The sequence below is a fragment of the Phocoena sinus genome, chromosome 13 (genome assembly GCF_008692025.1).
Source record: "Phocoena sinus isolate mPhoSin1 chromosome 13, mPhoSin1.pri, whole genome shotgun sequence".
In the NCBI taxonomy this organism is placed as follows: domain Eukaryota; kingdom Metazoa; phylum Chordata; class Mammalia; order Artiodactyla; family Phocoenidae; genus Phocoena; species Phocoena sinus.
Genome location: NC_045775.1, coordinates 31,751,732 through 31,775,307, shown reverse-complemented (window position 1 = coordinate 31,775,307; position 23,576 = coordinate 31,751,732). Strand labels below are relative to the sequence as shown.

Here is a 23,576-nt window from a genome sequence, read left to right as displayed (position 1 = left end):
TTTTCAAGACAGAGTGCAAAGGGCAAATAATTTTTAGTGTTGTTATGAGTTTGACTTTGCTGACCCCCTGAAAGGATCTCCAGGACTCTCAGAGGCCCCCAGACCGCACTTTGAGAATCACTGTTCTAGAGGAAGGACTCAGTCTAGAGAGATCAGGCTATGAAATCCTGCATTACACATATTAAATTGGAGTCTAAGCATCATTTCAAAGAATATTGGTTGATAGACTTGCCAGAGTTTTATACCTCAGTTTAAGAGAGGCACAGAGAGGTGCCAAGTGGTCATTCTGAGCAGTCTACATAGTTAGAGTGCCATTCATGTCACCAGTGGAAAAATTACTCCTAATGTTCCTTAAGCTCATTAGTAAACTCAGTAGTGCAGGTCCACATACTTTATATGCAAAGCTCTTGCTCCTGATAAGGGGCTTTCTAACCAACGACTTCTGGAGCGTGGGGTAGGAGGGGTGTATTTACACTTAGAAATAGTGTCACAATAGTGTCTCCAATTATTTTAAGTAAAATAATTGGAGAGCTAATAAGATGCATGTGAAAACTTCTTTTTTTTTTTTCTTTTAAGGACGAAATTTAACAAATAAGGACAAGGTCCTGTGCATAGTTTCAGTGAACCAGATATACAAATAGGGAGCTAGAAAGGAAACTCATCTGACCACTTCTATGTAAAAAAAGATCTAGAGGTTTTAGTTAACTTCAAACTGCAAACCAGCAGTTGAATGCAGTTGCTAAGAAGCTGAAGTTAATAAGAAATAGAAGTGTTCATATAAAGGACATAATTGTTCGATTCTCAGGGGGATTTAGATTTCTCCCTGTGTAACAGTCACCAGTCATAAATGCCTTCATCGTTTTGGATGAGACCATGCATCTGCCAGCCCCAGGCATCCATTCTGTGAGTTATTCAAACCAGGCCACTGGGCAACTAGGTCATACTTTACCATCAGCAGTCATGACTCAGTTTCACTGGTATGTGGACCACCTGTGAATTTGAGGTCCTGATATCTTTCTCTGGGCTTCACTATCTTCAGCTTTGCCTCTAGAATCATGGTACTTTTTACTCTGTACTCTTTTAAGTTTGCTGACCTTCACACTGACAGGTTGTGTTCCCCTGATATATGGTGCATGGTCCATCACACCCAACCAAGTCAGCTCACCTCTCAGGTCTGCTTAATCACACCACCACTGCCATATGTGGTCCAATCCTGATAACAGCTCCACTTGTTAATGCACTGTTCATGCAGTATTCAGACTAGTACTTGATTCTGGGTGCTGCATTTTAAGAGACATTGACGAACTAGAGACTATCCAGATGAAAGTAACTAAACTGAGGAGTATACAAACCAACCACTGTTTTACAGTATAACCTCAGCCTATTCTAGCTTCACTTCCTGCCATTCTCTCTTCAGGTAGCCTGAGTTCAACTCACACTAAATCACCCACAGTCTCTAAAAAATGTGGCATCAAATTTTCATTCTTTTGCACAGGCCCTTTCCCTGTCTCTTAGTGGTGAATTCCTACTTTAACTTCAAGACCCAACTCAAATGTTATTTCCTCCCTTAAAATTTCCATTGACTCTCCTAATTATTTTTACCTCTGGGTTCTCACAGAACTTTATACATGCCTGAATTGTGCACTAATCAAACTATAATACAGTCCAAGGGTCAGCAAACCTTTTCTGTAAATGACCATATAGTAAATATTTTAGGCTTTGTGGACTTCGTATGTTTCTCTCTGTCACAGTTGCTCACCTCTGCTGTTTTAGTACAGAAACAGCCATAGATAATATGTAAATGAATGAGTGTGACTGTATTCCAATATAACTTTACATGGACACTAAAATTTGAATTTCACAGAATTGTCACATGTCAAGAAATAATATTCTTCTTTTGAAACCCCCCCTAACTGTTTAAAAATGTGAAAACCATTCATAGTCCCTGGGCTATACAAAAATCAGGCGGCAGGCTAGATTTGGCCCACTGGCCATAATTTGCTGACCCTGGATCTAATCGATTTGTTTATTATTTCACTTACTCATGCATTCATTCATTTATGAAATAAGTATTCATTTACTGGTATCCTTCTAGGCACTGTGAATGCAGTGGTAAGAGACACCAACATATTATTAAGGCAGAATCTTTCTTCTGTGTTAGACTGAGCTTGCTGAGTTCAGAGACTTTCTATTCCATCTCTGCCCCCGCAAGAATAGTACATTTCCTGTTACATTTTGAGATGAAGTAATGAATGATTCAACAAAGGAATAAGCGATTATGGCTTTGCTAATTATTTCTCCTGTGACTATGTGGTTATGCTGTCTTATACTGTGAATGTGAAAGAGAAATGCTACTAAAGACAAGTGAGTGATAAATTTTTAACAAAGGTTATTTTGGAAAGATCTTTGTTGAGTCTAGATATGAGGGTAAAGTTTACATTTTTGTCTGTTTTGTCAATGAGAAGAGCTATCAAAGTGATACACTTTGAGATGTATTGGCTTGATACACTTTGAGATGTATTGGCTATTCTCTGATGAATCTTCTCTATATAATTTTTGGTATGAACCTTTTAATTAACATTTAACTTACAATGCAGTCATAGGGTAGATGGATAAACTGTGAGGGAGGGGGCTTTTTAACTAAAGGGACATTTTCTCTCATTTGGATGTGCCAAATGACATCTTTACATCCTACAAATCGTGTATTTTAAGGATTAAAACCTTGGGTTGAGTTACAGCAACACATTATGTTAAGTAATTCGTTTACTCATAGATATTAGCTTTTCTCTTAGCACATTGCATTTATGTGGTTTTTCAAGGTATTGGCATACGACCTTAAAATACTTGTTACTTCAAATAACTTTAATCATGAAAATGTGATAATGCTTATTTTCTTTTTATAGGCGAGATAAACTTTGGATTTGCATGGAGTTTTGTGGAGGTGGTTCTTTACAGGATATTTATCATGGTAAGACCAAAGTATATGTGAAAGAGATTAAGTAGAATTTCTTAAAATGTAGTTATTTACTATGTTAAACAATGTTGTTTTGAGGAAAGTGTGTTTTATCATTATGCTATTTGGATACATAAGGAAATTTAAGATATATACAGACAAAAGGAGCATTCACTTTATAAGTTGAGAAATTACACGCAGTTGAATTATTTGCTAATTCTAAAGAAGGCATATTATATATAGTTAGTTCAGTTGGAATAGGAAACAGGAAAGGATAGATTTTCTGGAACTGTTTTAGAAGGCTTAATGAAGAAAGTGGGCTTTAAATTGGTCTTTAAAAGATAGGTAAACCATGGATACAAGCCATGGATACAAAGAAGAGACACACGTGTACTCCAGGAGTTGAAACAGCAGCACAGTGATGTGAAGGTGTGACATGTTAGATCCCTTTCACTGGTCTGTCTGAAGTGTATTTGGAGAGTGTGGTCAGATGTAGAGAGCCTTGAAAGCCAGAAGGAGGGACTTCCCTGGTGGTCCAGTGGTTAAGACTCCACACTTCCACTGCAAGGGGCACAGGTTGGATCCATGGTTGGGGAACTAGGATACTGCATGCCGTGCCACATGGCCAAAAGAAAGCCAGAAGGAAAAACATGGGGACATATCTGCTTCATGAAAAGTTATTTCTGAGACTTCCCTGGTGGCACAGTGGTTAAGAATCCACCTGCCATTGCAGGGGACATGGGTTTGAGCCCTGGTCTGGGAAGATCCCACATGCTGCAGAGCACCTAAGCCCAGGTGCCACAACTACTGAGCCCACGTACCACAACTATTGAAGCCCACGTGCCTAGAGCCCATGCTCTGCAACAAGGTAAGCCACCGCACTGAGAAGCCCGTGCACTAAAACAAAGAGTAAGCCCCACTCGCCACAAGTAGAGAAAGCCCACACACAGCAACAAAGACCCAAAACAGGCAATAAATAAATAAATAAATAAATAAATAAAACAATTTTTCAAATGTATTATTAAAAAAAAAAAAGTGAAGGGCAGACAGCAGAATCAAGAAGAACTACAGTCCTGCAGCCTGCAGAATGAAAACCACAATCACAGAAAGACAGACAAAATTAAAAGGCAGAGGACTATGTCCCAGATGAAGGAACAATATAAAACCCCAGAAAAACAATTAATTGAAGTGGAGATAGGCAACCTTCCAGAAAAAGAATTCAGAATAATGACAGTGAAGATGATCCCGGACCTCAGAAAAAGAATGAAGGCAAAGATCAAGAAGATGCAAGAAATGTTTGACAAACCCTAGAAGAATTAAAAAACAAACAGACAGAAATGAACAATAAAAAAACTGAAATGAAAAACACACTAGAAGAAATCAATAGGAGAATAACTCAGGCAGAAGAACGGATAAGTGACCTGGAAGACAGAATGGTGGAAATCAACCGCAGAACAGAATAAAGAAAAAAGAATGATAAGAAATGAAGACAGCCTAAGAGACCTCCGAGACAACATTAAATGCACCAACAATCACATTATGGGGTCCCAGAAGGAGAAGACAGAGAGAAAGGACCCGAGAAAATATTTCAAAAGGTTACAATCAGAAACTTCCTTAACTTGGGAAAGGAAATAGCCACCCAAGCCCAGGAAGCACAGAGAGTCCCAGACAGGATAAGCCCAAGGAGAAACACACAGAGACACATTGTAATCAAATTGACAAAAATTAAAGACAAAAATTATTAAAAGCAACAAGGGATAACATACAAGGGAACTTCCATAAGGTTAACAGCTGATTTCTCAGCAGAAACTCTACAAGCCAGAAGGGAGTGGCATGATATATTTAAAGTGATAAAAGTGAAGAACCTACAAGCAAGAATACTCTACCCAGCAAGGTTCTCATTCAGATTTGACAGAGAAATCAGAAGCTTTACAAACAAGAAAAAGCTAAGATTTTCAGCACCACCAAACCAGCTCTACACAAAATCCTAAAGGAACTTCTCTAAGTGGGAAACACAAGAGAAGAAAAGGACCTACAAAAACAAAACAATTAAGGAAAAGGTAATAGGAACATACATATTGATAATTACCTTAAATGTGAATGGATTAAATGTTCCAACCAAAAGACACAGGCTCACTGAATGGATATAAAAACAAGACCTGTATATATGCTGTCTAAAAGAGACCCACTAAAGACTTAGGGACACATACAGACTGAAAGTGAGGGGATGGAAAAACATATTCCATGCAAGTGGAAATCAAAAGAAAGCTAGAGTAGCAATACTCATATCTGATAAAATAGACTTTAAAATAGAGAATGTTACAAGAGACAAGGAAGGACACTCCATAATGATCAAGAGATCAATCCAAGAAGGAGATACAACAATTATAAATATATGTGCACCCAACATAGGAGCACCTCAATACATAAGGCAAATGCTAACAGCTATAAAAGAGGAAATTGACAGTAACACAGTCATAGTGGAGGACTTAGACTTAACACCTCACTTACCCCAATGGACAGATCATCCAGACAGAAAATTAATAAGGAAACACAAGCTTTAAATGACACAGTAGACCAGATTTAATTGATATTTATAGGACATTCCATCCCAAAACAGCAGATTACACTTTCTTCTCAAGTGCCCATGGAACATTCTCCAGGATAGATCACATCTTAGGTCACAGATCCAGCCTCGGTAAATTTAAGACAATTGAAATCGTATCAAGCATCTTTTCCGACCACAGCACTATGAGATTAAAAATCAATTACAGGAAAAAAAAAAAGTAAAAAACACAAACACATGGAGGTTAAACAATACACTACTAAATAACCAGGAGATCACTGAAGAAATCAAAGAGGAAATCAAAAAATACCTAGAGACAAATGACAATGAAAACATGACAATCCAAAACCTATGGGATGAAGCAAAAGCAGTTCTAGGAGGGAAGTTTATAGCAGTACAATCCACCTCAAGAAAAAAGAAAAATCTCAAACAGTCTAACCTTACACCTAAAGGAACTAGAGAAAGAAGAACAAACAAAACCCAAAGTTAGTAGAAGGAAAGAAATCATAAAGATCAGAGTAGAAATAAATGAAATAGAAACAAAGAAAACAGTAGCAAAGATCAATGAAACTAAAACCTGGTTCTTTGAGAAGATAATCAAACTTGATAAACCTTTTAGCCAGACTCATCAAGAAAAAGAGGGAGAGGACTCAAATCAATAAAATTAGAAATGAAAAAGGAGAAGTTACAACAGACCCCGCAGAAATACAAAGTATCATTAAGAGACTACTACAAGCAACTCTATGCCAATAAAATGGACAACCTGGAAGAAAGGGACAAATTCTTAGAAAAGCACAACCTTCCAAGACTGAACCAGGAAGAAATAGAAAATATAAACAGACCAATCTCAAGCACTGAAATTGAAACTGTGATTAAAAATCTTCCAAGAAACAAAAGTCCAGGACCAGATGGCTTCAGAGGCGGATTCTTTCAAACATTTAGAGAAGAGCTAACACCCATCCTTCTCAAACTCTTTCAAAATATTGCAGAGGAAGGAACACTCCCAAACTCATTCTACAAGGCCACCATCACTCTGATACCAAAACCAGACAAAGATACTACAAATAAAGAAAACTACAGACCAGTATCACTGATGAATATAGATGCAAAAATCCTCAACAAAGTACTAGCAAACAAAATCCAACAACACATTAAAAGGATCATACACCATGATCAAGTGGGATTTATCCCAGGGATGCAAGGTTTCTTCAATATACACAAATCAATCAATGTGATACACCACATTAACAAATTGAAGAATAAAAATCATCTGATCATCTCAATAGATGCAGAAAAAGCTTTTGACAAAATTTAACACACATTTATGATTAAAACTCTCCAGAGGGCTTCCCTGGTGGTGCAGTGGTTAAGAATCTGCCTGCCAATGCAGGGGACACGGGTTTGACCCCTGGTCCGAGAAGATCCCACATGCCACGGAGCAACTAAGCCTGTGTGCCACAACTACTGAGCCTGCGCTCTAGAGCCTGTGAGCCACAAGTACTGAAGCCCACGTACCACAACTACTGAAGCCCACGCACCTAGAGCCCGTGCTCCACAACTAGAGAAGCCACCGCAATGAGAAGCCCGTGCACCACAACAAAGAGTAGCCCTGGCTCGCCACAATTAGAGAAAACCCGCGTGCAGCAATGAAGACCCAGTGCAGCCAAAAACAAATAAATAAGTAAATTTATTTAAAAAAAAAAAAACTCTCCAGAAAGTGGGCATAGAGGAAACCTACCTCAACATAAAAAAGGCCATATATGACAGACCCATGGCAACCATCATTCTCAATGGTGAAAAACTGAAAGCATTTACTCTAAAATCAGGAACAAGACAAGGATGTCCACTCTCACCAGTCTTATTCAACGTAGTTTTAGAAGCCCTAGCCACAGTAATCAGAAGAAAAAGAGATAAAAGGAATTTGACTTGGAAAAGAAGTAAAACTGTCACTGTTTGCAGATGACATGGTACTATACATAGAAAATGCTAAAGATGACACCAGAAAACTACTAGAGCTAATCAATGAATTTGGTAAAGTTAAAGGATACAAAATTAATGCACAGAAATCTCTCGCATTCCTATACACTAACAATGAAAGATCAGAGAAATTAAGGAAACAATCCCATTCACCATTGCAGCAAAAAGAATAAAATACCTAGGAATAAACCTACCTAAGGAGGTAAAAGACCTGTACTCGGAAAACTGTAAGACACTGATGAAAGAAGTCAAAGATGACACAAACAGATGGAGAGATATACCATGTTCTTGGATTGGAAGAATCAATATTGTGAAAATGACTATACTACCCATAGCAGTCTACAGATTCAGTGCAATCCCTATCAAATTACCAATGGCATTTTTTTTGGAACTAGAACAAAAAATCTTAAAATTTGTATGGAGACACGAAAGACCCCAAATAGCCAAAGCAACCTTGAGAAAAAAAAAAATGGAGCTGGGGCTTCCCCGGTGACGCAGTGGTTGAGAGTCCGCCTGCCAATGCATGGGATGCAGGTTCGTGTCCCAGTCTAGGAAGATCCCACATGCCGCGGAGCGGTTAGGCCCGTGAGCCATGGCCGCAGAGCCTGCACGTCCGGAGCCTGTGCTCTGCAATGGGAGAGGCCACAAAAAAAAAAAAAAAAAAAGACAGAGCTGGATGAATCAGACTCCCTGACTTCACACTATACTACAAAGCTACAGTAATCAAGACAGTATGGTACTGGCACAAAAACAGAAATATAGATCAGTGAAACAGGATAGAAAGCCCAGAGATGAACCCACACACCTATGGTCAACTAATCTATGACAAAGGAGGCAAGAAAAAAAAAGTTATTTTCTGAGAATATTTTTTTTTTAGGTGTGTGGCTATTCTTCATATTTGAGAAAGTTTTCCTTTTTATTAATGACATTTTGATTTCAAAGGTTTAGTGAAAATTGATAAATATTTGTCATCATTTTGCATTGCAGAACATACACGGTATTTCTGGAAGCTTGTTAAACATTCAAAAAGCTATTTTCCCCTTTTTTTGTCTTTGTTTGGACTAATTTCTCTACTATTGTTTCCACACTTACTGATTTAATTTCCTTCTTCCTGAAGTTTGTTTCAGCTAGGCCTGTAGTGGTAAACTCTCAGTCTTTGATCCTCATTCTTAAATGATAGTTTAAGTGGACATAAGCACATTTTCTTGGTTGACAGGTATTTTTGTTAGCATTTCGAAGATGCTGGGCTGTTGTCTTCTAGTTTCTGTAGTTCTTGGTACTTTCTGCTGACTTGATCCTTTACAAGTAATCTTCCTTTCTTTGTAATTGCTTTTAAGATTTTTCTCTTTACTTCTGGTGCTTCTAGTATCTAAATGTAGACTTACTTTTCCTGCTTGGGACTTGAAGTGCTTACGTCCAAGGTTTTAGTTCTTTTATCGAGTCTAACAATGATCAATTATTACCCCTTCAAATATTTTCTCCTTCAGGTTCTCTGATCTCTCCTTCTAGAATTTCAGTTCGATGTACATTAGCTCTCCGTATCTCTTAAAGTGAGCTTCATTTTTCCACTTTTTAATCCCTCAGAGCACTGAGGGTACTCATAACCATCTTCCGGTTCACTGATCGTACACCTAATTTGGTGACCATATTTTTCATTTCTAGAAATTGGTTCTATTTCACATCTCTTTCCATTTTTTGTCTTATTCTTTCCTTGTAATTTTTCATCCCTTCTTTTATATCTTTAGTTTATTTAAGCATACTTATTTTTTAGTCTTAGATTGTCTGGTAATCCCATCAGATATACATGATTGATCTTAGGTGTCTGATTCTGCTTTCTTCATTAAGAAGCAAGAAAGCCAATTTAGTTACAGAGATAGGTTGTCATGATTGTTATTCCATTTCATCCCTCTGATGGAAGTAACATGGTAATATGAATCTGTTAGTACTGATTTGTTTATACAGCAACTGGGTCAATGGAAGAAATAATTTCGTATTAACTTGGATGCTCTCAAACATGCATGCTGAGAATATACAGGCTTATATGTAGCCCCAAACCCTGTCTTTCTCTGTATGCACACCTTTGATTGCACCCAGGTTTCTACCAGATAACCTCCTCATGGCAACGTATACTCCTCTTTGGCTGTAGTATACACTGCTGTCGACTTGCATCACCATATAAAACATATACCTCCATTTCTCTGTGTGTGTGTCTCTTTCCTCCTCTCCTCTCTCTCTTTCATCATGTTGTCATTCTGTGGGGAGTAGAATAAATATCCTGGATTACCTTATTTGGTGAAAGACAAGTTCTACTTTTCTAATTACCACAGTGCTTGTGGGTTTTTGTTTGTTTCTTTGCTGGTGTATACAAACCAAATTTGATCCATCATGCAAAATTTTTTTTTATTAAAGCCTCCTTTTAAAAATTATTTCCACTTATTTATAAAGTACCATTAAGCCAAATTTTATATTTTCTCTTAAGTCCTTAATTCCATCATTTACTCCAAATGATTGTTTTAAGTTTAACTCTCCTGAAAGGAGAACTATATTAGTTATCTATTGCTGCATAACAATGATCTTAAAATTTGTCATCTTAAAACATTTATTATCTCAGTTACTAAGGGTCAAGAATTCAAGAATGGCTTAATTGGGTGATTTCCCTTGCAGGACAGGGCAAAACATGCATAAGACATTGGGTCCATGCCAAAAATCCTTGAAATTTGGTCCTGTCCAGAATGTCCATGAGCATATTTGGTTCATGCCACATGGTTTTGGACAGGACCAGATATCAAGGATCTTTTGGCATGGACCCAATGTCTTATGGACATTTTGGGCAGGACCAAATATGAACAAATATCAAGAGCCTTTTGGTGTGGGCTAAAAGTCTTAGGGAGGTTTGGGGCAGGACCAAATGTCTGCGAACTGGATGATTCTAGCTCATGGTCACTCATGAGGGTGCAATCAAGCTCTTGGCTGGAACTGTAGTCATCTGAAGGCTTGATTAAGGTTGGAGGATTTGCTTTCAAGATGATTCACTTACATGGCTATTGGCAGGAGGTCTCAATTCCTTGCCACAAGGATCTCGCTACAGGACAGCTTGAGTGTCTTCACAGGATGGCAGCTGGCTTCTCCCAGAGGAAATGATGCCAGAGAGCAAGGAGGAAGCCATAAAACCTTTTATGATGTAGTCTCAGAATTTGCATTCTGTTACTACTACCACAATTTGTTCTTTAGAAGCAAGTCATTTCTGTCCAGCCTACACTCAGGAAGGGAATTAAGTTCCAGCTCTTGAGGGGGATGTATTAGAGAATTCATGGACATATTTTGACCACGAGGGTGAGGGCAGCAGGGCAACTTTTGACTTTACATTTTTTCATGAGTTCCTTCTCCTCTCCTTTTGTTTACTTTTTCTTTGAGAACTAACATTAGAACTTTTTATTGTTCCAACATAATAGATTTTTTGTCTCTATTTTTCACTGAACATTTTTCTTTCTGTTTAATATTGTCCTTTAACAACTTTGTGCATTCTGTTATATCATTTATGGTGAATTTTTTTTCTCATTTGTTTCATAATTTTGAGATCATCTTCAGGGGGAATTCCGTATGGCTTTTGAGAGTGTGTCCTAACAGTGTTGGATTTTTTTTCCCCTGGGACCCCAGTGACCTCATTGTTTTCTATATATATTTGAACCCTAAACCTGAGTGAAGAAGAGGGCTTTTAAATTCTAAGAGGAAACATTTTTTCTCCTGTCCATATCCCAGGCCGTGACACACAAATACCTAGTCATCTCCTGCTGCTAGTCTACTATTTTAATGAGGGTGTAGCCCTTTAAGGATTCTGGTTTTATGTGGGTGTTTGTTTTAACTCTTCTTCTGCAGAGCTATAACCTTTTCTTCTGTGCCCATGTAGGGGATAAAACTAAAGTCCTAGCTTACGAAGATTGGCCTTCCCCTAAGAGACAACTAGACTATTTGTCATTTTTACCATTCTGTTTCTCATTTTCGTTTTTGCGTCTGGCTTCTGGACAAGTCTCTTACTGTTTATGAGCTTAGCTAGGCATTTAAAAGATTATTTAAAAATTTTTTTCCTGGTGTTACTTTCAGAGTTTTCAGGTTATCTTATTTGCTGTATTGTGGGAACACACATCTCAAGAAGGTCTATCTTACTGGATGAGAGTAGGCTTACAAGCCACGGAAGTTAGTTACTATAAGGTTTATCCTCATTTAAACTTAGTCTTGTCCCCAAAAGAATCTAAGTGAAATAGATTTCTCTCTTCCACAATTGTAAAATACAAGGACTCTGAACTATGCATTTTTACAAAGCTGTTAAGTTTAGGTAAATGGGAGATCACTGTCTAGCACGTGATTTCATGGTTGGAATTTGATTCAGTTTCTAGAATAGTTTTTCCTGCCTAACTTACTTCTTTATTCTAAAGTGATTTAATAGCGAGAAAGAGAAAACTGTTTAAATGCTTTTCATAGTCGAAAGATGTGCACAGAGGAAATATTCAAATATTATATGATTAAGCTATGTATATTGATATGGAAAGATGTCCATGATAAGTGAAAAGGCAAGTTTCAGAATTGTATGTATAGTATGATTCCATTTATGTTTATGTGTTTGTGCACTACATACCTGTACTATATAAAACATCTATGCATTAAGTCATCTGGTAGACTATAGGCCAAACTATTGGTATTGTTTATTATTGAGTAATACTGGTTTGGATAAGGAAAAGACCTGTCTCTGTTGATTGGAATTTTTTATATTGAACATGTATTAATTTTATATCTATAAAGCTAATTATTTTAGGGGAAAAGTATTGATTTTTAACCTAGTCAGTGTTACATGTCAGTTTTTTAAAAAAGCTTTAATAAAAACTAGCTAAACGTCTTGGCCATGCTTGCTTTCTTTTACCATTTAAGAGGTAATATGATCAGGTGTAAACATGAAAATGTAATTAATTTCAGTGACTATTTCAATGTTTTATTCATTCCACAAACACTTACTGAGTAGCTTTTCCATGCCAGGCACTGTTCTAAACACTGGGGATACAATGAGCAAATCAGATTTTTAAAAATTCCTGCCCTCACGAAGCTTACTTTTTAAGTAGAATTTAAGTATATTAAGTCTATTGCTTAGTGGAACTTGTAATCTTTGTCTCTTATTGAAAAACATACTTTGACTAATTTTATTAACATTAATTTTTTTCCTCTTATAGTAACGGGACCTCTGTCAGAACTGCAAATTGCATATGTTAGCAGAGAAACACTACAGGTAAATTCAATGTTAATTAAAAAGTAATGTTCTTTATTAAATTAAATGTTTAATTATTGTGCATTACCTGTTAAGCAGAGTAAGGATTTAAATATTCTAGTTTGGTAAACTCTTGAATTTAATACATTTCAAAGTTGTGTAGTAAACTCAAATTATATTTGCAAATAAACACGTTAAAGATTCAGTATCATAATGTACCTCCTAAAATTTAAGCACTATGGATTTGTTATTTATTTTTATATTCCGCTTAATACCAAAGAAAAGCTTGAAAATTAAGCATTTTTATGGGATTGAAACTCATTCTGATACAAATTGGATATTTACTTTAAAAAAGTTATTTCAAACTATTTGCAGAGTTTAGTGAAAATTATTTCTCTTAGGAAAATTAGTGGTTCAAACTGAGCTCCGCCTCTCATTTTCTCGATTCTTTTATCTTTTCGGATACTCTGGTAAAATAAAATGATTATCACTAGTGCTTTCTGTAATGAGTAAATAAATAAGACAGAATACTACTCATTGACGACTTTAAATCCCAAAGGATGTTCTGTAGTAAAGTCTTGTTAATTTTTCTTTATTTTTGAAACTCCAGGGATTATACTATCTTCACAGTAAAGGAAAAATGCACAGGGATATAAAGGTATATATCATATGTTTACCTAATGGCCCTCTCTTCATTTTTAAATATTCTGACCCCAAACTGTTGAGCAAAATTGTATCAGTTCTTCTATTTGATGAATTTGTTATCTTAATATGTTACTATAATAAAATTGAGTGATACTTTGAAGGGTTTATTAATTTTTTTAAAGCAGCTCTGTTGAGATACAGTTCACATACAATAAAATTCACCCTTTTAAAGTGCACAATTGTGGATTCATGTTTTAATAACACATTTTAGCTTATTTGTAGTTATTTATTTATAAAATGCAAATTAGGTCCATAGCTTCCATTAAGTTACAGTCTTTAGGAAGTTTCATGCTTTGAATATTGTAGTAAACTTTGGCGATCTTAAGGAACTGTCATTAATAATGTATAAAAATGGATAAACTAAGCCTTGACCTTTTCTGCTGGTCTTTAACTGGCAGAGGAGAGCAGGTACACGGGGCATGCTGTGGTAAACCACCCCTATCCTGGGACTCTGAGGTTATTTCCAAAGATACTGCCGTCTTCCCAGCCTGGATATTTTCTCTGTTCATTTATTTTTTCTTTTCTTTTCTTCTTCCTCATTCATCTTACCTCCTGCTTTTTCTTTCCCCCTTTTGTTTTCTCTAACATAAAGGTTCTAACCCTTTTTTGCAGGGGATGTGGGTGTGGGAATCACGTGCTCTTTGAGTCTGATGAAAGCCATGGACTCTCTCCTCCAAAAATGCTCTTATGCACATGCCTTCAAATTTTGCATGAAATTTCAGTGGACTCTCAGATCACCTGCTGAGATCCTCTACCCTAAGTATTGTTCATAAACCACTTAAAAGACATAAGCAAAGAGCCTTGGATTCAAAGGTGGGAGAGATCCTAAGAAGATAAGTGTATCAAGAAAGATTCTGTGTCATTGGCACTTAAATGATCTGGAAGGATTGATAGATTTTTGTCAGAAATGGAAGTTGGAATGCCTTCTAAGCAGAAGGAACAGTGTGAGCAAAGATACAGAGGTCAGAAAGTGTGGGGTCATTTTAGGGGGTATAAAGGCTGCACCATATAACTGAAGAGAAGAGAATGTAGGAGAGTGATAAGAGATGGTATTAGCCAGGAGGTTTGGTGCTCCACTATGCAAGAACTTGTGCGCTGGACTTCAGAGTTTGGGCCTAATTGGATAGATTCTAGCCATCGCCACTATTTCTACCCTGTCTAAGCCACCATTATATTACATCTCACCTGGACTTCTGGAATAGCCTTCTAACTGGTCTCCCTGCTCCCATTCTTGAGTGATCCTACAGTCAGTTCTCTACCTCACACCAAAGTGACCTTTGTAAATCAGATCTTGTCACTCTCCTGCTTATAAACCACGGTTGGCTTCCCACCATACTCAGTACAGTATTCAGATGTTTTTACCGTGGCCATCAAGGTTATGCATGATCTGGCCCCTGCTCTCCTCTCCGACCTCATCTCATACTCTTCTTCGTTTTACTCATTCTGTTCTAGGCACACTAAACTTGGAGTTCCTGGAATATGTTGAGTTCATTCTGGTTCCAGGACTTTGTATTTGCTGTTACCTCTTTCTGGAATGTTCTTCTAGATTTTGGCATGACTCTGCACCCTCTCTTCAACTAGATCTCTGCTTAAATATCCCTGCCTTAGGGAGGCCTTCCCTTCCTGCTTTATCTTCAGAGTGCTTATCTCTACCTGGCTTTGAATCATGTACTGGTTCATTCATTCGTGTAGATGTAAACTCCTTGAGAGCTGGAACTTTTTCATTACTATAACCCCAGAGCTTGAAGTAGTCTCTCAGGGAGAGAGGGATGAATGGACACCTAGATGGATGGATGGAAGAATGCATCATAAGTGCAAGTGACATGATATAAACTGTAATTTAGAAAAATTAATCTGGAGCTGGGGAAAGACCAAACTGAAGACTCTGGCAGAAGTCTAGATAGCTAGGGCCTAATTCAAGTTGAAATCCCTACTCTAGTTTCTTTTTCCTTTTTCTCATTTCTCCCGTTACTCCTTAGAGTTGCAGTAATATCAAGGGGTGCAGGTTTGGGTTATTTCTTCCTCTTTTGGGGGCTGGAAGGGGTTTCCTAGTATTTGTTACCCCGAACTTATACTTACAAAATTGATTGCATCCTGAACCATAGCGGATTACTTTTGCTTCCTCATTTAAAAGTTGCCCAAAGGTGGGACAGTGGTGGGGAGCCTGTAGTACCTTTGAGAGGCAGTATTTCTACCTCCTCCAAAAGCTCTCAAGTTTTTTGAAGATGAAGTCATTATTATCACCTTCTTCTTTGAGCTTAGGTCAAGAAGCAAAAGTGGATAAAAATGCTGCTAGGTCATGCAAACAGGTGACATTTTAATTCTGTGGGACTGTGCCTAGTTGTTTATGTACTGAATGGCCCCAAACTCTGGGCAGAGACACATTAGGATGGACAGCCCCACAGACTAAGTAGTAAGGTTCAGTCTTACACATTAGCATTGGTTCAACTTGATGTTAAGTACCTAGAAAGGGAGATGTGTTTTGGTGGATTTGGACAGGAAATGGCAATGAAGTTTAACATGTAATTCAAGGAACTGAATAATGCCATTGTAAGGTAACAGTTTAGTATAGTGACAGCGCTTAATCAGTAAGAAAATAGCATTCAGATTAAAACTAATATGTCACTTTCATAATAACATTTATATTATTTTAATAGCAGCTTTTTGCAAGGCAGAACATTATGTAGGGATAGTCACATTGCCTAAAAAGTGGACAGTAAATTTTCCTATGAATGTAATGGTTTAACATTTTAATTGGGCCTACTATAAATCGTCAGTATTTCTAGGTTTAAGCCTGCCACTTGTGATTATTTTAAATATATATATTTAATCTTTTATATGTGCTTTCTGATAAAGTGTTTCCTACTTTAACTAAAATGTTCTCACTTTGAAGGGAGCTAACATTCTGTTAACGGATAATGGTCATGTGAAATTAGGTAAGTAAATTTTAATTTCGTCACTTGCACAAATTTATTCCAAAACATAGTAAGTTTATGTTTTCCTCTCTAGGACTAGGTTTCCCCTCCCTCAGCAGCATCTATATATCTTTAGGTGGAAATCTCACTGCGGGACATGACATACGTAATCTCTCTGTATCTATTTCTTCTTCTATTAAGTGGGGATAAAGTCTATCCTTCACATGGGACAGATTCATTATAAAGATATAGTGAAATAATATCCCTTAAAAATTCTTTCACCTCTAACCCTAGGAGTGGGACTTCTAGTAAGAAATCTATACGAGATTACCATGTGACCAAAAAATAAGGCAAACAAACAAAAGCCAAAAACTCAATAATGCAAAAAATCCTACCTGCTTACACAAGCTTTTAAAATGAAACACTGTATTAGTTATATAAGAATGTAATTTAAAAAAAAAAAAAAAAAAAATGTAATTTAGATGCTGAATCGTGCTTTGTTTGAAACTGTAACTTTTATTTTGTAACTTTTGATTGTCAAGTTATTAAAATAGTTCAATACCTAAATAATAACTTAATCTGAAAGTTTAAGACAGGAAATATGTACAGTATAGTAACTTTATAAACAAAGTTATGTCTGTTAGATATTAAATGAAGTATTTAATAACAAATATGAAACAATTATTTTGAACTACATATCACTATAAAATCAAAATTCAAGCAAATATTTATCTTCTAAAAATATGGTTAAACTATTTTGACCTATAGCCTATAATAGGGACTAATCAGATTTAAAAGTATCATAATTTACATATAATAAAATTTTCCTAAGCTACCTCTAAGTATGAGAAAAGCAGTTATCTAACTGTTGATGGCTTAGTGAACAGTTTCCATCTGCAATTTAAAATTTGTGTCAATATTATGTGCCTTACTCAAAGGCATCCTATATATAATATGTCTTAGTTTATAAAGATTTATAAATCATCATTAAAAAAACTAGAAAATATTAGAACTCAATATACTTAAAAAATAGCAACATAAAAATAAACTGACATAAAAATAAATTTCTTGATAGTGATTGTTATTGGTATTAGAATATATTGCGAAGGTAAGATTTTGGGGAATATTCTGTTTGTCTTTTCACGGTAGATAGATTTACCAATAGAGATTTTGGTTTTTTTAATGTCAGTTGTTATGTATATGGCAGGAAGTGAATGGAATGTATTCCTACTTAAGGTCCTGTCCAGTGATTTTCCTTGAATTTCAGGTCCTGGGAATTAGAAATTATAACATTAAATCTGGCAGGTTAGATTCTCTCAGTTGTCTCTTCCTCATCAAAATTATTTGATCTTGACTTTTGTTGTCATTTGATTCATGTGGGGATGTATGGGAATCCATTTGGCTCTATACGCACTATTTTGTGATATTTTAATGCTAGTCCATTAGAGTTACAAATTTTAATGTGGTGTTTGAGAATATCTCATTTCTGTGAAATTAATTTAATGGAAATAACTATATGTTACTTTTAAATAATTTTACTTTATTTTATTTTCTAAACGTGTCTCTTTTTTTAATAGCTGATTTTGGAGTGTCTGCTCAGATAACAGCTACAATTGCCAAACGGAAGTCTTTCATTGGTACACCATATTGGTAATTGTATTTTAATTGATAATTTAACTTTTTGTTTTTCTATCATTATTGTATGCAGTGTTTATTAAAAATAGACTGAATGGTCAAAATTATTAGGACTAAAACAGATTAAGGAAGTCAGCAACAGGCTAAGTAATTTAGGCATATATACTTTTAGATGAATTACAATACATAGCCATAGAATATTCTACCATACTATTTTTTATTATGTGGAAAGGGCTTTAAAGATTGATATGCTTTTAGAAACCTTGATATAGTTCCAGTTTTGCCAAAAAAAAACCCAACTCTTGGTCCTACACATATTACATGTATTTTCACAGATTAGTCTGTATTCTGACGAATTTTTCAACATTATCTTATTCACAGTATTCCCTAGCTCAAAACTTTTTGACATATCTTGGTTGCACACAAGATCAAGTACATATTTCTTGGCATTTGGAGTCTTCCGGTGTCTGGCCTCTGTCTGCCTCATTAACTTTATTTTTTTTAATTAATTTATTTTATTTATTTATTTTTGGCTGTGTTGGGTCTTCGTTGCTGCGCACGGGCTTTCTCTAGTTACTGTGAGTGGGGGCTGCTCTTCTTTTTGGTCCATGGGCTTCTCATTGCGGTGGCTTCTCTTGTTGCAGAGCACAGGCTCTAGGCACGGGCTTCAGTAGTTGTGGCGCGCGGGCTTAGTTGCTTCGCGTCATGTGGGATCCGCCCAGACCTAGGGATCGAACCCGTATCCCCTGCATTGGCAGGCGGATTCTTAACCACTGCACCACCAGGCAAGTTCCTGCCTCATTAACTTTAAGTTCTACTAGTTGCCTCTACAGACCTTCCTCTCTAACCATGTTTTTGTCTGCTGGGTGTTCTTTGATCATTCTATACAAACTATCTTATTCATTCATTTATTTGTTCAATAAATGTTTTTACCACTTACTGTGTGCCAGATATGCTGTTAGTCATTGTGCATATAGTGGTGGATAGGTATAGAGCTTTTTAGCGCACATGATTCCCTTGAAGTAAGGGCACTCTGGAAATCTTAACATTCTTCAGCTTAAGTGCTACCATTCCTCCCCCAGTGCCCTCCTGATCTGCCTCCTCAGCAGAGGAGTGGGATAGCAGTGGGATAGCACTAATCTGGATGACTTCATGTTTAAGATATGATGTATACCATTTTTGATATTTGTCTTTTTATCAAACAGGTACGTACTTTAAAAGTCAAATAGTGCTAAAGAGACTGATAAATTCTTCTAGTTGTGTCTTCTGCCATCTGTAGCATTATTATTATTTATAGGCTTTGTGTTACAATAGGTGAAGATTTTATTAATAGTTCTCATCATTCAGTCTTCTTATCTTTTCAGTGTACTTGCTGAGTCAATTATTATACTACTATTACACTTACTGTCTTTAAAATTTTTTCTTATATCTAATAATTCTTTTATTTGCTTAGTTTGTATTTTTTATCCTTGGCCAAGACTTCCATACCTCCCCATATTCTGCAGTCTGAAAGATGCCTGTATATAATTTTCCAAGCCATAAATAGTCCTGATTTGGGGAGGGTTTTTTTGCTTTGTTTTAATTTGTTTTGTTTTTATTAAAGTTAAGTCTTCCTGGGGTCCTCCTCTCCCCTATTCCAATCTGAAATGTTTATTTTCTAGGATTTTTCCATAGCTTCGCCTTGGGAATTCATTTCCTGGAATCCAAGTCTTGTTCCTTATTCATAAATTTCGCCCTCTCTCACGTTTTGATAAATTCCTGAGAAATTTGAGGGGTAAAAAATTTTGAGACTCTGCATGTCTAGCTTCACACACACACGATTGATAATTTGGATGAATATGGCATTCTAGGTTGGAATTTTTGAAGCATTGCTCTAGTGTCTTTTCTCTGATGTTGATGGGAACTGTGGTGCCATTATGACACATGATTTTTATTTTTAACATCTTTATTTGAGTATAATTGCTTTACAATGTTCTATTAGTTTCTGCTGTATAACAAAGTGAATCAGCTATATGTTTACATGTATCCCCACATCCCCTCCCTCTTGCATCTCCCTCCCACCCCTCTAGGTGGTCACAAAGGACCGAGCTGATCTCCCTGTGCTATGCAGCTGCTTCCCACTAGCTATCTGTTTTACATTTGGAAGTGTACACATGTCAGTGGTACTCTCTCACTTTGTCCCAGCTTACCCTTCCCCCTCCCCGTGTCCTCAAGTCCATTCTCTATGTCTGCGTCTTTATTCCTATCCTGCCCCTAGGTTCATCAGAACCATTTTGGTTTTTTAGATTCCATATATATGTGTTAGCATATGGTATTTGTTTTTCTCTTTCTGACTTACTTCACTCTGTATGACAGACTCTAGGTCCATGCACCTCACTACAAATAGTTCAATTTCGTTTCTTTTTATGGCTGAGTAATATTCCATTGTATATATGTGTCACATCTTCTTTATCCATTCATCTGTCGATGGACACTTAGGTTGCTTCCATGTCCTGGCTATTGTAAATAGTGCTACAGTGAACATTGCGATACATGTCTCTTTTTGAATTATGGTTTTCTCAGGGTATATGCCCAGTAGTGGGATTGCTGGGTCATATGGTAGTTCTACTTTAGTTTTTTAAGGAACCTCCATACTGTTTTCCATATATCAGTGGCTGTATCAATTTCCATTCCCACCAACAGTCCAAGAGGATTCCCTTTTCTCCACACCCTCTCCAGCATTTATTGTTTGTAGATTTTTTGATGATGGCCATTCTGACAGGTGTGAGGTGATACCTCATTGTAGTTTTGATTTCCATTTCTCTAATGATTAGTGATGTTGAGCATCCTTTCATGTGTTTGTTGGCAATCTGTATATCTTCTTTGGAGAAATGTCTATTTAGGTCTTCTGCCCATTTTTGGATTGGGTTGTTTGTTGTTTTGACATTGAGCTTCATGAGCTGCTTGTATATTTTGGAGATTAATCCTTTGTCAGTTGCTTCATTTGCAAATATTTTCTCCCATTCTGTGGGTTGTCTTTTCGTCTTTTTTATGGTTTCCTTTGCTATGCAAAAGCTTTTAAGTTTCATTAGGTTCTGTTTGTTTATTTTTATTTCCATTTCTCTAAGAGGTAGGTCAGAAGGGATCTTGCTGTAATTTATGTCATAGAGTGTTCTGCCTATGTTTTCCTCTAAGAGTTTTATAGTGTCCAGTCTTACATTTAGGTCTTTCATCCATTTTGAGTTTATTTTTGTGTACAGTGTTAGGGAGTGTTCTAATATCATTCTTTTACATGTAGCTGTCCAGTTTTCCCAGCACCACTTATTGAAGTGGCTGTCTTTTCTCCATTGTATACCCTTGCCTCCTGTGTCATAGATTAGTTGACCATAGGTGCGTGGGTTTATCTCTGGGCTTTCTATCCTGTTCCATTGATGTATATTTCTGTTTTTGTGCCAGTACCATACTGTCTTGATTACTGTAGCTTTGTAGTATAGTCTGAAGTTAGGCAGCCTGATTCCTCCAGCTCCATTTTTCTTTCTCAAGATTACTTTGGCTATTCAGGGTCTTTTGTGTTTCTGTACAAATTGTGAAATTTTTTGTTCTAGTTCTGTGGAAATGGCCATTAGTAGTTTGATAGGGATTGATTTGAATCTGTAGATTGCTTTGAATAGTAGAGTCATTTTCACATTGTTGATTCTTACAATCCAAAAACATGGTATAATCTCTCCATCTGTTTGTATCATCTTTAATTTCTTTCATCAGTGTCTTATAGCTTTCTGCATACAGGTCTTTTGTCTCCTTAAGGAAGGTTTATTCCTAGGTATTTGATTCTTTTTGTTGCAATGGTAAATGAGAGTGTTTCCTTAATTCCTGTTTCAGATTTTTCATCAATAGTATATAGAAATGCAAGAGATTTCTTTGTATTAATTGTGTATCCTGCTACTTTACCAAATTCATGGACTAGCTCTGGTAGTTTTCTAGTAGCATCTTTAGCATTCTCTACGTATAGTATCATGTCATCTGCAAACAGTGACAGTTTTACTTCTTCTTTTCTGATTTGGATTCCTTTTATTTCTTTTTCTTCTCTGATTGCTGTAGCTAAAACTTCCAAAACTGTTGAATAATAGTGGTGAGAGTGGGCAACCTTGTCTTCTTCCTGCTTAGTGGAAATGGTTTCAGTTTTTCAGCATTGAGAATGATGTTGGCTGTGGGTTTGTCATATATGGCCTTTATTATGATGAGGTAAGTTCCGTCTGTGTCTACTTTCTGGAGAGTTTTTATCATAAATGGGTGTTGAATTTTGTCAAAAGCTTTTTCTGCATCTGTTGAGATTATCATATGGTTTTTCTCCTTCAATTTGTTAATATGGTATATCACATTGATTTATTTGCATATATTGAAGAATCCTTGCATTCATGGGAGAAACCCCAGTTGATCATGGCGTATGATCATTTTAATGTGTTGTTGGATTCTGTTTGCTAATATTTTGTTGAGGATTTTTGCATCTATGTTCATCAGTGATATTGGCCCGTAGTTTTCTTTTTTTGTGATATCTTTGTCTGGTTTTGATATTAGGGTGATGGTGGCCTCGTAGAAAGAGTTTGTGAGTGTTCTACCCTCTGCTATATTTTGGAAGAGTTTGAGAAGAATAGGTATTAGCTCTTCTCTAAATGTTTGATAGAATTTGCCTGTGAAGCCATCTGGTCCTGAACTATTGTTTGTTGAAGATTTTTCATCAAAGTCTCAATTTCAGTGCTTGTGATTGGTCTGTTTATATTTTCTGTTTCTTCCTGGTTTTCTTGGAAGGTTGTGCTTTTCTAAAAATTTGTCCACTGTTTCCAGGTTGTCCATTTTATTGGCATAGAGTTGCTTGTAGTAGTCCCTTATGATGCTTTGTACTTCTGCAGGGTCTGTTATTACTTCTCCTTTTTCATTTCTAATTCTGTTGATTTGAGTCTTCTCCCTTTTTTTGTTGATGAGTCTGGCTAATGGTTTATCAAGTTTGATTATCTTCTCAAAAACCAGATTTTGTTTTTATTGATCTTTGGTATCGTTGCCTTCATTTCTTTTTCATTTATTTCTGGTCTTATCTTTATGATTTCTTTCCTTCTGCTAACTTTGGAGTTTTTTTGTTCTTTCTCTAATTGCTTTAGGTGTAAGGTTAGGTTGTTTATTTGAGATGTTTCTTGTTTCTTGAGGTAGGATTGTATTGCTATAAACTTCCCTCTTAGAACTGCTTTTCTGCATTCCATAAGTTTTGGGTCATCGTGTTTTCATTGTCATTTGTTTCTAGGTATTTTTTGATTCACTCTTTTTCTTCCTCAGTGATCTCTTGGTTATTTAGTAGCATATTGTTTAGCCTCCATGTTTTTGTATTTTTTACAGTTTTTTTCCTGTTATTTCTATCTAGTCTCTTAGCATTGTGGTCGGAAAAGATACTTGATATGATTTCAATTTTCTTAAATTTACCGAGGCTTGATTTGTGACCCAAGATATGATCTATCCTGCAGAATGTTCCATGAGCACTTGAGAAGAAAGTATATTCTGTTGTTTTTGGATGGATAGTCCTATAAATATCAATTAAGTCCATCT

General features: G+C 36.3%; 1 protein-coding gene across 3 annotated transcripts in view; it reads left to right on the top strand.

The window, feature by feature from the left end:
* Window positions 1–23,576, top strand: part of MAP4K3 (mitogen-activated protein kinase kinase kinase kinase 3) — a 190,270-nt gene that overhangs the window by 100,941 nt on the left and 65,753 nt on the right. For all 3 annotated transcript variants that reach the window (XM_032652732.1, XM_032652733.1, XM_032652734.1), the window contains 5 exons: window positions 2,904–2,968; window positions 12,716–12,771; window positions 13,361–13,408; window positions 16,349–16,391; window positions 17,948–18,020. In XM_032652732.1, coding sequence (XP_032508623.1) covers window positions 2,904–2,968; window positions 12,716–12,771; window positions 13,361–13,408; window positions 16,349–16,391; window positions 17,948–18,020 — 285 coding nt within the window. The remainder of the gene's footprint in view (window positions 1–2,903; window positions 2,969–12,715; window positions 12,772–13,360; window positions 13,409–16,348; window positions 16,392–17,947; window positions 18,021–23,576) is intronic.